Raw genomic sequence first — 14,155 nt, 5'->3', positions numbered from 1 at the left:
AACACTGATTGTCCTCCACACTAAAATCACCACTTTTAAATTGTTTATATCATTGCTTAATGATCTTCAAGGAAGGACAATGTTGCCTCAAAAGAGGAGACATTTCCATAAAACACTTACAATTTTTTATACAATATCAATAAAAATAACAGATAATCAAACAATGTTAGATTTTTGTCATTCACTGTTTTCTAATATTTGCTTGGAAAGTACTAGATGCAGAAACTTTGTTCAGACCCTATTCTCCCTTATTTTTCATGCTCTTTTGATTGATGAAAGATGCATTTTGCTATGACCAATAGAAGATGCAGAGAACAAAACTTTTTCAAGCAATCTGTATCTTTTATAAAAATTTAAATATTTTTATCTACTAAATTGCCAAACGATCGCCTAAATATCGGGCTATTATATGGTTAATTAATTTTAGGCGATCATTTGGCAATGTAGTATATATACTAATCGGGCGTTGAGTGTTGTTATTTATATTATATGGCTACTTAAATGATTAGAATAAAGCAATTTGTCATAAGAGGTAGGCATTAGGTGCCATCTCGTAAGTAAATTAATAATTAAAAATTAATAAATAAATAAATAATTTAATTTAATTTTAGATTTATTCTAATCATTTAAGTAGCCCGATATTTAGGCGATCGTTTGGCAATTTAGTATATATACTATTCAGGCTTTGTGTTGTTGTTATTTATTTTTATCATTGTCATATCCTTAGTCCTAGATATCCAAAAACTGATAATATTCTGTTTCAAGTTTAACTGATCAGAATAAAAAATAGCAAAGATGTGTCTTTGTTTAATGGTTAGACAGATTATCATAGATTCTAATTTGAATGAAACATCATATTTATAGCAATTTTGCTATTATACTATAAATACAGCAAGTACTCACTTCATGTCCTCTCATTATAACTTTGTTGAGAAACTATACATTTGTAATCATTTGCAGTTAGTGTTGTTTAATTTTCTTATAAACAGTAAAACTGATTTTTTGAGGTGAAAAATAAATGCTGGAGGTTGCAAACACAATCCAATTATAATAGTATTAACTGAATTACATCTTGTTTATATCATTTAGCCTATGGTAAAATTGGTTTTGTTACATACTGTTTTGCTTAATGTCACAGTTTCCAAGAACCTATTGATGACATTAAGTGAAGACTTTTTGGTGTTTTCATGATGAATTTTAATAATAATTTATCTGAAACTTTTGCTGATATTATTCCATTACACTTTCTCTTTTTATCTTTCATATATCCACCAGAAAATATTAAATAAGTTGTTAGAGAGTATTGATTATTATACAATGCATTAAAAATTTAAATTCTTAATGTTTCATCCAAAGTTTAGAAATGTAGACATTGATTTAATTATATTCAAATTTATGAATATATTATAAAGGAGACGAACATAATTTCAAAAAATAAAATAATGATTTATATACTTTATAAGTAATTTTCATATTATGAAAGAACAATTGAATTTTAAAACAATGCAAACAGTTAATATTAAATTTATTTAAAACACTTTATAAATTATGATATACCTCATACCTGTAAACTGAAACAGACATGCCTTCCCAGTTATGTTTCCAAATATTAATAATTTTCCACATGGAGAACATGCTAATATATTATACGAATAAAATTCTTTATCTTGAAAAATCTGTTTCCATTTATTATTTTGTAGAGAATATGAAAATAGCATCCTAAAAAAATATAAATATAAAAAGAAATATTAATTATTCAATATGAATATATTTTTTATAATATTCAATTACCAGGTATATATATAAAAATTTATGAAATTAAATCTGATTTATCANCACTCTGACTTTCATTTCATTCATTTTGCTGTTATCTGTAACAAATAATAAAAGCAGGATATACATTATAGGAAATCCCATTTTATGGACATATTTAGCAAAACACACTTAAGAGATTCAAATATAATTTTATTGGCTGTTATGTACAACAGAGGGAAAGTATAATCAGTCAAAAATGATCCCCCCCAAGAATTTTACATTTTTGAACTCTGGAGGGGACCTTGAAATGTTCAGAAATTCATATGAATTGAGAGGTTTTTCTGTATATATAGGTGTTAGTGTTTGTATGGGGGCATGATCTTGTTTACCCAATTTGAAGCTTAATAACTCGTGCCTTTTGTTGAAAATTTCTGAGATTTTGTAAGGTTTGGGTATAGGGCTGTTAAATTTTGATGGTTAAAGATCCAGGGAGTGGTGAGGTAGAGGTGGTCACGTGCCATATATGGAATGGGGTTGAACTTTACGAAGATTTTACTCATTATTAGCATTTGCAATCTATATATATAAAAATGAATGTGTGTGTGTGTGTCCTTCATGCATTACCACATCGTTTATCTGATTGCCGTGAAACTTTGGGAAGTTGTTTAATATACTCCGGCGAAGGTTTGTGGCGTAGTACGATTGCCATTAAGCTTTGGAAAGTTTTTTAATTTTTTAATAAACTCCCGCGAAGTACATTTATCCTACGATAGATGGCGCACGTTTACACGAGCATACGCGCACAGTGTGTTCGATCGATTTCAAATTGTGAAGACCATTTCCCCCCTTCAAAAAATATCTCTATATATGCATTTGTGAACTGTTATTTACGATATTTATAATAATTTTTGTTTAATCACTTTATTTCAACTTTTTTTTGCTAATTATGTATTCGCTCGAACTTCGTTAAAACCTTAACTGTACCCCGAACAACAACCGAAGTTGTAGGAAGAAATTCGCGTATTTTACCGATCTAGGTATCCCCCCTTTTCCAAATTTTAATATCGACTCAAAATAATTTAAAAAGACAAATTACAATAAAACGGTTTATTATCCAACTATCAGAAATTTCACAACATGCCAAGGAAGAGAGGAAGGAGCAATTAAATAATTAAAATTATAAAGGATTAAAATATATATATAAATGGGGAATATCGCGCTTCTGACAATCGCTGCGAGTGTGTGGGCTAAATTTGGAGAATCCGTGCTTCTCGCGTGGACAACTGTACGTGGCCGGCTCATGCGTCGGAAAACCTTCCGATTTATTCGTGTACGCACCAGACGGAGAAACAAAAAATATCATGTATCCATGAGCACTCCAATAAATAAATAGAATTGAAACAACACTTTGAAATGTTTTCCCGATGAAAACGAATAATAATAATAAGTTTCAATAAAAATGATAAAATGAAAATATAATTTTATCATTACGAGTTTGCTTGAATTTCGTTACTTCTGAGATCGCAGCAATGCGCGACGGGTAAGCTAGTTTTATATAAAACTCATCTCTCCTCAAAATTAAGTTTTTTTTTTTTTTTGCCATTTTATAATCATTAAGAATAAAAAAATTTTCTAATATGTAACCAGCACAACATTCAGAGGATGCTGAACAGCAATTTGAATGATATAATATCATGTTAAATTTAAAGCATGATGAACCACAACTCCTTGGCACATTTTATGGGCAATGGATTTTATGAACTTTCCTGGAATTCACTGTTGTCACAATGTGCACTACTGGATAGAACATGTTTCACATTACATGCAATGTATATGATACTAAAAGCATTTTACTCTAAATGTCTGTTATGGAATTTGAGGTGAGCATTTTTCTTTGAAGTCAGAGGTGCTTTGTATGTTTTGTTAAATCGTCTTAAATTGATTCCTTTTGGTTATTTTAGCATTGAAATAAACATGCACCACATGCAAATAATTGTGCAATGTGGAAAGATCTTTTGCTCCTGAATAGATGTTTATGTGGACACCCTGTACATTAATTAATGTACACACGTAACATTTAATAAGTCTTCATATTTTTACTTCTCCAGCTGTTATATACAGGATGATTCATTGGTGGTATTCAGTAGTTTTTTTTTTTTATCAGAAACTGTTTGCAGTAGGAATATCAGACTAATAACAAAGTTTATAAAACAGACAAGGGTATTATGAACTTGAAAATCAGTGGTTTTTGAGATACGGACAAAATGGGTTTTTTAAATTATAAGGGACACTTTTGAGCCACTATATGGATAGTATGTGACAAATAATTTAGATCTCATTTTCTTAAACCAAATAGTTTTCAAGATATTGGCCAGTTTCTTGTATGAATCTGATTTCTTTTTTCCTAAAAGATTTTATGCTGGGAATTAGGTTTATCAGTTTATTTGTCAAAAAAGCTTTACATGACAAACATGATACTAATGAAAGTACATTTCAAAATTTACTTAAATTAAATGCTAAAAATGTCTACTTTATTGATGTATACAGAGATTTATTCTTCTAGGAAAGAAAAGCATTTAATATATTTTGTAGTTTTTATCTACTGATATTATGAAAAATTTCCTGATTTTCATGTTTTCTGTAGGAGGACACTAAAAGTAAACCATTTCCTTAATTGGTGCCCATGAAGACTTTGATTTGATTTGTGAATAATTTTGCTTCCACAAAGATTTGCTTCTTGTGAATAATTTTGGTGACATGCACCTAAAACATCAACATATCAATGCTTCTTCATTTGAATAACTCATTTTCATGAAAATAAAGGAAACATGTAAATACATTAAAAGATTGCTCCAAAAAAGACTCCTTCATGCCTTTGAAAAAGTAACAATTAAGTTTATTCAAAGCCTGCTTGTTCAACTATCTGATCTGATAAGATAAAGGACAAAAACTGATAAACTTAGTTCCTAGCAACTTTTGGGAAGAAGAGAAATCAGAGCAGAAACTGGTCGCTATCTTAAACTGTTAGGTTTAAGCAAATGTAACCTATTATAAAAGGTATTTATTTTGTCACATATTTCCATATAATGGCTCAAAACCACCTTTTATAATTTATAAAATCATGTTTTTTTCTGTACTTAAAAAAAAATTGCTGATTTGATTTGAATTTTTGATGACCTCAAAAGGTCATCAAAAATTGTCCCCATCTGCTCTATATATAAATTTGGTTATTACTCTCATCTTATCTCTAACAGTGTTCAAGAATACCTGTATAACATAGGGAAAGTATGGGGATTGGTCAAAACAAGCCAATTCAAGATTTTTACATTTTTATTTTAACATAAGACTTTAAAAAACATAATATATATATATATAATTTAATATACACAATATTTTTTTAATGTATGCATGAAGGTAGTTATAAATATTTAAGTTTGTTTATAAAGTAGTGTTTGAAACTTTCAGGTGATCAAATATTAGCTAATAACAAAGAATTTACAATGACACCACTCCAATTATATGCTTTATCGGAAAGATTAAAATTGGCCGAACCAACTTGTTGTAAGTACTTTTTTAATTCAAAAATATGTTCAGATTTTAATTTTAGATTTTATAAAATATTTTATTTTGTTTTATTTTAAAAGTTTTTTAAAATAATAAAAATTCTTTTAATTTTGCCAAGAGATAATGAGAAGCATTTTCCTTATAATTCTGGTTTCATAGCATAATGAATTACAATATACTGTTAATCTTTTAATGTTGAAGTTCTGAAACACTCAAACTATAAATGATTAAACTATATTATTTGTTGGCAAGTGAAAGATTCTGATTTAATCTTCCTTCATTTCATATTAACTTTAGTTAATTTTTTTTATTTAATCAAATCATATTCTTTAAATATTATGATATCTTCTATATAATAGTTATTCTTAATTGCACTTTTAATTCTTGACTAGTGACTTTGCTTCATATTGTAAATTAGCTATCACATCTGATAAAGTTTGAGAAGTCAAAATTTGTCTTCAGATTAGATCATAAGAATGACCTCAAGATTTGATCTGGTGATCAGACCATTTGGAAAAACTTGTCAAATAATAATTTTTTTTCCTCTAAACTTTATTACTGATGGGTGTCTTATTTATGAATTAAATTTAATTTTATACATTTTCCAGGAAAGTAACTTTAATATGGTTGGATAAGAAGCTAATTTAGTCCATTTCAAATGAATTGGGTTGAGTTGTCATCTTACTTATCTGGCCATATTGAAGCTGTTCTGCCAGGCAATGTGTGCAATTGTTGTTTTAGATTCTTTAACTATCTTCACTTAAGCTAACCACCTTACAAACATTGGCACTAGTCTAGATTCTTTCAAAATGGCCACACTTTAAGGATAATTTTATAAACATACAGAGCTGTTTGAAGGTTTTTTTTTTCGTCAAAGTTTCTTTAATTTTAATAACTGAAATATAAAAATTATTTAAATTTTAATTTTTTTCTGGTGAAGTTCTAATATATTTTGTAGTAATAATATCACAGATTAATCAGTTTATTGAACTAACAAGTAAGATACATGATGGTCTCATATAGTAATTCTAAGTAATTTGCCTTTTCTCTGCCAACAGGGCCGGATTTAACAGAGGCCTGTGGGCACAAATATGGTGGAGGCCCCCCTTTTAATTTGTATAATCGTGCGATATTTCAAGTATTATAAAGATTTCAACTAGGAAGTTGTAAATTTTGTTTAAAAATAAGGTTATTGTAAGCATACATATATTTTATTGTGTAAAATGAATTAGGTAATTTTCAATTAAATTAAAATATGTAAAATTTTTTCCGAAATTTTCTAATATGTTTCATAGGTTTTTCCCGGGTTTGGTTTTCTCTGCTTGTGGCTCTCATGATTAGGCCACACTAAGCTGTTGCAGTAATAGAAAAAAAAATTATGTTTAAACATAGTTTTGTGGGGGCCCTGGGCAATGGCCCCAAATGCCCTCAAATGCCCTTATGTAAATCTGGCACTGTCTGCCAAGATGGCACTTCAGAGTACACAGAGACTGTAACTTAATCTTAGGCAGGTTGCACCCAGCAAACACTGAGGTGGCTGGACAGACAGGTCAGACTTGATTTATGTGCTCGGGCTCTGGTGGTATGACCCAATGGGGACCAGCCTTCCTCGCCTTCCTCACTCGAGAGTGAGGAAGGCGAGGACCCTTTTACATGGACTTAGTTTTGTGTGCAGCCTGTACTGCACTAGAGTGCTCTACCATTGAGAGTATTGCTCACACCTTAACAGTCAGAAAGGTCCTCCTCCCCTAGATGAGGAGAGACCCTGCCTGGTGCATCCACCAGACTTCAAATGGACCCAAGACAATTTCATCAATTCCTTTAAGGTCTCTAAGTTTCCATTACTTGCTGCTAGCATTCAAAGTACTTGGTCTTCAGCTTGTTCTAATCAATGTGATTAGCCCTTTTAAGGAAGTCAACTGTAAAGGGGCATTCAAGTGCTTAGTGTCTCGCATCACCACACAGATACCCACAGGAGTAGCAATCATCTCCATGTCCAAATTTAGACTTGAAGTGAGGAAACTTCCCATAAGGACCTGGGTCAGTGTCAATTACAACTGATTGGAGTTTGGCCAAACTTCAGGCACAAACACATAGGTCAACCTCTATCTACTGCAGTGTTTCTCAATGGAGGTGATATCGCCCCATGGGGGAGTTTTCCATTTTGAGGGGGCGATTAGTAACAATTTATATTTTGGGGGCAAAAAACAATTTTCTGGGTGATATAGTAAAACATTATATTAAGAGTAATTAGATATTTTATTTGTTATATCATACAATAATTAAACAAATAACATTATACTAGTCACTAGTCTATTCAGTGCAGTACAAATTTGGCGTTAGTCTTGGCCTTTGGCATCGGAATTTTGTAGTGAAGGGGGCAACGATTCATTAGAGAAACACCGATCTACTGTATTGNAGTTTATTGAACTAACAAGTAAGATACATGATGGTCTCATATAGTAATTCTAAGTAATTTGCCTTTTCTCTGCCAACAGGGCCGGATTTAACAGAGGCCTGTGGGCACAAATATGGTGGAGGCCCCCCTTTTAATTTGTATAATCGTGCGATATTTCAAGTATTATAAAGATTTCAACTAGGAAGTTGTAAATTTTGTTTAAAAATAAGGTTATTGTAAGCATACATATATTTTATTGTGTAAAATGAATTAGGTAATTTTCAATTAAATTAAAATATGTAAAATTTTTTCCGAAATTTTCTAATATGTTTCATAGGTTTTTCCCGGGTTTGGTTTTCTCTGCTTGTGGCTCTCATGATTAGGCCACACTAGGCTGTTGCAATAATAGAAAAAAAAAATTATGTTTAAACATAGTTTTGTGGAGCCCTGGACAACAGCCCCAAATGCCCTTATGTAAATCCAGCCCTGTCTGCCAAGATGGCACTTCAGAGTAAACAGAGACTGTAACTTAATCATAGGCAGGTCGCACCCAGCAAGCACTGAGGTGGCTGGACAGACAGTCAGACTTGAATTATGTGCTCGGGCTCTGGTGGTATGACCCAATAGGGACCAGCCTTCCTTGCCTTCCTCACTCTCGAGTCCAACCCTTTTACATGGACTTAGTTTTGTGTGCAGCCTGTACTGCACTAGAGTGCTCTACCATTGAGAGTATTGCTCACATCTTAACGGTCGGCGAGGTCCTCCTCCCCTAGATAAGGAGAGACCCTGCCCAGTGCATCCACCAGACTTCAAAAAGACCCAAGACAATTTCATCAATTCCTTTAAGGTCTCTAAGTTTCCTTTACTTGCTGCTAGTGTTCAAAGTACTTGGTCTTCAGCTTGTTCTAATCAATGTGATCAGCCCTTTTATGGAAGTCAACTGTAAAGGGGCACTCAAGTGCTTAGTGTCTCGCATCACCACACAGATACCCACAGGAGCAGCAACCATCTCCATGTCCAAATTTGGACTTTAAGTGAGGAAACTTTCCATAAGGACCTGGGTCAGTGTCAATTACAACTGATTGGAGTTTGGCCAAACTTCAGGCATGAACACATAGGTCAACCTCTATCTACTGCAGTGTTTTTCTCAACGGAGGCGATATCACCCCATGGGGGAGTTTTCCATGTTGAGGAGGCGATTAGTAACAATTTTCTGGGTGTTATAGTAAAACATTATAACAAATAAAATATCTAATTATTCTTAATATATCATACAATAATTAAACAAATAACATTATACTAGTCACTAGTCTATTCAGTGCAGTAAGAATTTGGCATTAGTCTTGGCCTTCAGCATCGGAATTTTGTAGTGAAGGGGGCAATGATTCATTAGAGAAACACTGATCTACTGTATTGAGGTTCCAGCATTCTTACCAATATGTTATTGATTGTCACAGTAGAATACTTTATAAGTAACTTGCTGGAGATTCTACCTTCTCCATTACAAATGGGCTCTTAGCAGCTGCCTTGGCCAAGCAATCAGCACACTTGTTGCCCAGGATCCCAATGTGGCCTCAGCTACTAATAGTTTGTCTGGTTTCTCATTTTTTCTTGCCCTTCTTTTAATATATGCACTCTGTTTCTAATATGATTAAAAAATTGTGTAAGTTCCAAAACTACAGGATACTGAAAACATAATGAATAACAGTATTAAAAATTAGTGAAAGAAATAGAACAAATTCATGAAAAAGTAGCATTGCGATGGGAACCAATCATGTTCTCTTAACCCATTTTATCCTTGTCCTTTATTTTTGAAAGCAAATGCAACAATGTTTTTAGAAATTATTTATCTGACAGGTTTTATTTCTCACATTTGAACTAAATAAAATTTAGTGTAAATTTTGATATTACTTTTATTTTAATACTTCACTTGAAGTATGCAATCAAAAAAAGTTGAATAGGTTAAACACATTTATTCGATATATAAATAAAACTTTAAAGTACTAAAATTGTATTTCCAAGAAATATGATAATGTACCATATCTGCCTTACTTTTGATTATCATTCTTCAATTCCTCGATCACAAAATTTGAAAATCTTAAACAACGAGACTGTAGTGTTTATCCTTATAGATAGGCTCGTGAAATTCTTGCACCATGGTACTGGCAATCAGTGTGCGTATTGTGTGTATTTTATTTGTTGGTTGCTCTGTTGCTTGTAATTACTTTCAGGAGTTCGTATGAATTCACTTCTTTCTAATGCAATACAGAAATTTATGTTTAATTAATTTCAAAATAGAAAAATCTAATTTTATTTATTCCATACTTAAGTTTTGTGCCAATATGTATAAAGTTAATCTTGTACTCTTGTTAATCTTTTCTTTCTTGTTCTATTGAAGAGGAAGTGTAAAATTCCTCTTCAGCAACAAGAACAAGAAAACCATATAGAACAGTTTGAAATGCATGTAGTGTAATTTAATTATTTCTTCTAATTATAATAAAGGACCATTGAAAGGATTCAAGTAATTATTTTATTTTTTAACATTATTTTACATTTATGGTTTTGGTTTTTTACACATTTTAAATAGCAAATTAATTGTTTCCGTCAGATATAACTAGATATAAAATGTATAATTTTTTTTCCAGGGTCTGGAAGTAAATCGAGAGATTTGGGCCATCTGTTGGATTTTATTTCGCAGCTGAAATATTTGAGGATTGTTGGAAGCGACGAATTTGTTTTTAATAGTAATATAATTCCCAATAAACTGAAATTTGATTTGGCTGCCTTCAAATCACTTAACAAATTGAAGGTAAAATTAAGATATAAGGATATAATATATAATTAAAATAGCAAGCAGTATTATTAAAGTTTATATCTGTTTATATAAAACAAAAGCAGAAAGAATTAAATTAAATTTAGTCAATTATGATAGTAAACTTAGATATTACATTGTAGATTCCCAAAAATTGTATATGAAATGTCAAAAAATTTTCTTTTGGCTAGCAGTTTTCATAGAATTAAAAGTATTGATATTGAATTTTTTCATTATTATGAGGATTGGAAATCTGTTGTACAAATAGTTTAACGTATAAAAAATAATGTTTATTTTTTCTTTTGGAGATCCATGTGGAGTTCTCAATTCTTTCATTTAATCATCATCAATATTTTGTGAATAGCAAGCAGGAAGGAATAAATGCTGATTGTTTTTCTGATTACTACTATTGTCATTGAATCAAACATTTAGAAATGAGTGTAAGAGATTTTATCATTAATTAATGTTTTCTTACAGTGGACAGAAATTATTTGAAAACATGTTTACAATAATGACAATTATTATTTTTACACTAATTTAATAACATTTTTAAATTGAAGATTAAAAATTAATTAGCAATATTACATCTTTTGTAGTATTTTCCAGCTAAAAATGAAGTGTTGCTTTAATGCTTTGTGTACTCATGCATTTCTAATATTCTAAAACTATTTTATATAGATATTTAAAAATCCACATATACTTAACTTTAAGTTTTATTTATAATCCCGAGTGAAAAATAAATAATAAGGGATCAAAATAAATTTTTAACCCTCTCCCTCAACTTTGTGGGGGGGAATTTTGGAAAGTCCCTTCTTTGTGTACATTCTCATCGCATACCGTAACTGTGTACCAAATTTCAACCTAACCGTTCAGGCTCTGCACTTTATAATCAAAATGGGTTGATAATAATAATAAGAAGTTTTTAATTGCTACTTAATTACACATCATCAATTTTAGAAAATCAATTTTTAATTACATAATTGATTATGTTAATTAAATTTCTTTTTAAATTTTAGATAGAATGCTGTAATCTAGAGCACCACATAACAGGTATAGAAGTAATAAGGCAGACAGTATCTACATTAACAGTCCATAATTCTATACAAGATATCAATTCATTATTACTGGCATCATTTCTTCATTGGTCGCCATTATCAAATTCAAAGAACTGGCCTACGTGGCAGAAAGTGGGTAATGCAGATTTCAGTCATAACAGGATGACAAAGATAAATCCAGCAATTGTAAGTTTTTTACATTTCATTTGTATAATTCAAAAAAAATCATTTAATTTTAAATCGACTTTGTTTTTCAGAAGTTGCTTTGTGTAGTCGAACAGCTAAATCTCAGTTACAATAAAATTAGAGAAATTGAAAATTTGGAATCTTTACCAAGACTGTCCACTCTTAATTTATCTCATAATCAAATACATAAATTAGAGATGTTGCACACGCGTCTTGGAAACGTTTGCCATTTAAATTTATCAAAAAATAACATAACATCCTTGCAAGGTTATTTTAAATTTGTACAATTAACAAAGTAAAGCGTATTTGGATGTAACAACGAATTTCTTTGTTACAGGAATGTCTCGTTTATATTCTCTCATCGAATTAGATGTTAGTAACAACAACATTTTGGAATTGGATGAAATCTCTCACGTTGGAGGTCTTCCCTGTTTAGAAATATTAATTTTGATTAATAATCCCGTAACGACTGCAGTGGACTACCGATCTCACGTACTGCTAGCATTCGGATCTAGAGTGTCGGAAGTATGATTTTAAAAAAAAAAGATGTTTTATTTATTAAATTATAAGAAATTTTTTCACGTGCAAGAGTATATTGTAATATTATTTTTTAGTTATCGCTAGACGGACAAAAAGCGAGTCAAAAGGAATTAGATACGGTAGCCGTGATGCAAGCACTGAAGGCGGCTAAAGAGGGAAGAATATTGCAGCAAACTAATCAAAACACGCACGGAGAAAAGGCAAGTGTTTTTTAAAATAATTTGAAATTATTTATTGCTTCGATAAAATATGAAATTTACATAAAATATTGCTTTTTATTTAAGCCGAAAGACACTTTCAAAAAACAAATGAAATATGTATAGAATTTTTGTCTGGTTAAATAAGCATCAATAATTCTTATCGATGCTTATTTAACCAGACAAAAATTTATAAAAGATGGAACATAATGGAATACGTGCAATTAATTAAGCAGTAGATTTTGTTCGTTGTTGGCCGAAAAATAATCTTAAAAATTATTCCAATAAGAAATAATCTGTTTACGATAAAGATGGGAGACCATAATCGGGATTTGTGAATTATGCAATCTCTGCAGGGCAATATTTAATGATAATGGTGCACAGCTATGCAACAAAAATGAATGCGTCATACCCAAAAGACAGAGGTAGTAAGCGGTAGTTAGCATCTTTATTTGGCTTTCAGAAGTCCTTGACAGTCGGATGTCTGTGCTGTGAAAGAAGAAAAAATTTGGTCCTTTTTCCCTTTCAATCTGATCATTACACTAGCTGAAACAAAAAATACTGTCACCAGTACAAAAAATGGGAAAAAGAATTGAAACAAATATTACTTTCCTGGCGTTATATATAAAACAGAAGGGAAGTAGGCAATTGGTCAGAAAATTGACCCTCCAAGATCTTTAATTTTTTTTAGACTTGGGGCCTTGAAACGTTGAGAAATGCAAAAAATTCTGTGGGGGGCACAATTTTTGTTCACTCTTTTTGAAGCTTAATAACTCGTGCTTTTTGTCAAAAATTTCTGAAATTATGCACGGAGGTTGGATTATTAGGGGATCGATGCTATTAAATTTTAGTGATTAAAGGTCAAAGGGTGTCGTGTGTATCTCTAGTAGGGTTGGACTTAACAACAATTTTACTGGTTATTAGCATTTACAATTTTTTTTATAAAACCTGTTGCTACCCTACACTCAAAATTAAGCTTTTTGCCATTTTATAATAGTTAAAAATATAACAGATGGCACCAGCAATGAGTTGCTTTTTATGATAAACATTTATAGCTCATTGCCTTATGTGCGAAGCATTGAACAATCGAGAGACGGTATAATTCGCCAGTCCCCGATTATTTGTAGCAAAATAGAAAGAAGTATTTTAATAAAATTTAAAAGGAGTTATTTTAGATAAATTTTGTCTCTGAAATATCATATTAATTTAATAAATTTTATTTATTCCAATATTATTTTTCAGGCGACGGGGATTCTGGCTTCGGGTACATCTCAACAATGCTTCTAACATCGGACTCCAGAATTTAACAGGATTAAAAATAATGTGGTAGGAAAAGAAAATTTAATTTTAAATGCAAAAATTATGTAGAATTTCTTCCAGACAGGGCGGTGCATTTATTAAATTTTTGAAAGCGGTTACAGAAAAGTCACCTATCAACTGTTCACTTTCCAAATTAAGAGCTTGTTAATACAAAATTTCCTTTTGATATTCGGTTCCACCAATGTAACCACATCGAGTTACATGGTGGGAGATAATTTGTGCCAAAGTAGACTGATCTTCTTAAATTTTTCCGTGCAGAATCAATACATCCGGCGGTGTGCGACAAGTTTTAATTCTATCGTCCGAATTTTTTAAGACAAAAAAAAAA

The 14,155-nt window shown here is 31.0% G+C and overlaps 1 protein-coding gene across 1 annotated transcript in view; it reads left to right on the top strand.

Annotated features, from left to right (window-relative positions):
• The window catches only part of LOC111621072 (nischarin-like), a 42,582-nt gene extending 28,749 nt beyond the window's left edge, over positions 1–13,833 (top strand). The window contains exons 5-11 of the mRNA XM_023363133.1: positions 5,221–5,316; positions 10,363–10,526; positions 11,546–11,770; positions 11,842–12,037; positions 12,108–12,295; positions 12,385–12,510; positions 13,750–13,833. Of these exons, the coding sequence (XP_023218901.1) occupies positions 5,221–5,316; positions 10,363–10,526; positions 11,546–11,770; positions 11,842–12,037; positions 12,108–12,295; positions 12,385–12,510; positions 13,750–13,794 (1,040 nt within the window). The 3' untranslated portion in view covers positions 13,795–13,833. The remainder of the gene's footprint in view (positions 1–5,220; positions 5,317–10,362; positions 10,527–11,545; positions 11,771–11,841; positions 12,038–12,107; positions 12,296–12,384; positions 12,511–13,749) is intronic.
• Positions 13,834–14,155: the final 322 nt, after the last annotated feature.

The sequence above is a fragment of the Centruroides sculpturatus genome, unplaced genomic scaffold, assembly GCF_000671375.1.
Source record: "Centruroides sculpturatus isolate CEXI.00-Female unplaced genomic scaffold, Cexi_2.0 scaffold45, whole genome shotgun sequence".
Classification (NCBI taxonomy): domain Eukaryota; kingdom Metazoa; phylum Arthropoda; class Arachnida; order Scorpiones; family Buthidae; genus Centruroides; species Centruroides sculpturatus.
The sequence above is the reverse complement of the archived record's forward strand: the minus strand, read 5'-3'. Positions and strand labels throughout refer to the sequence as shown.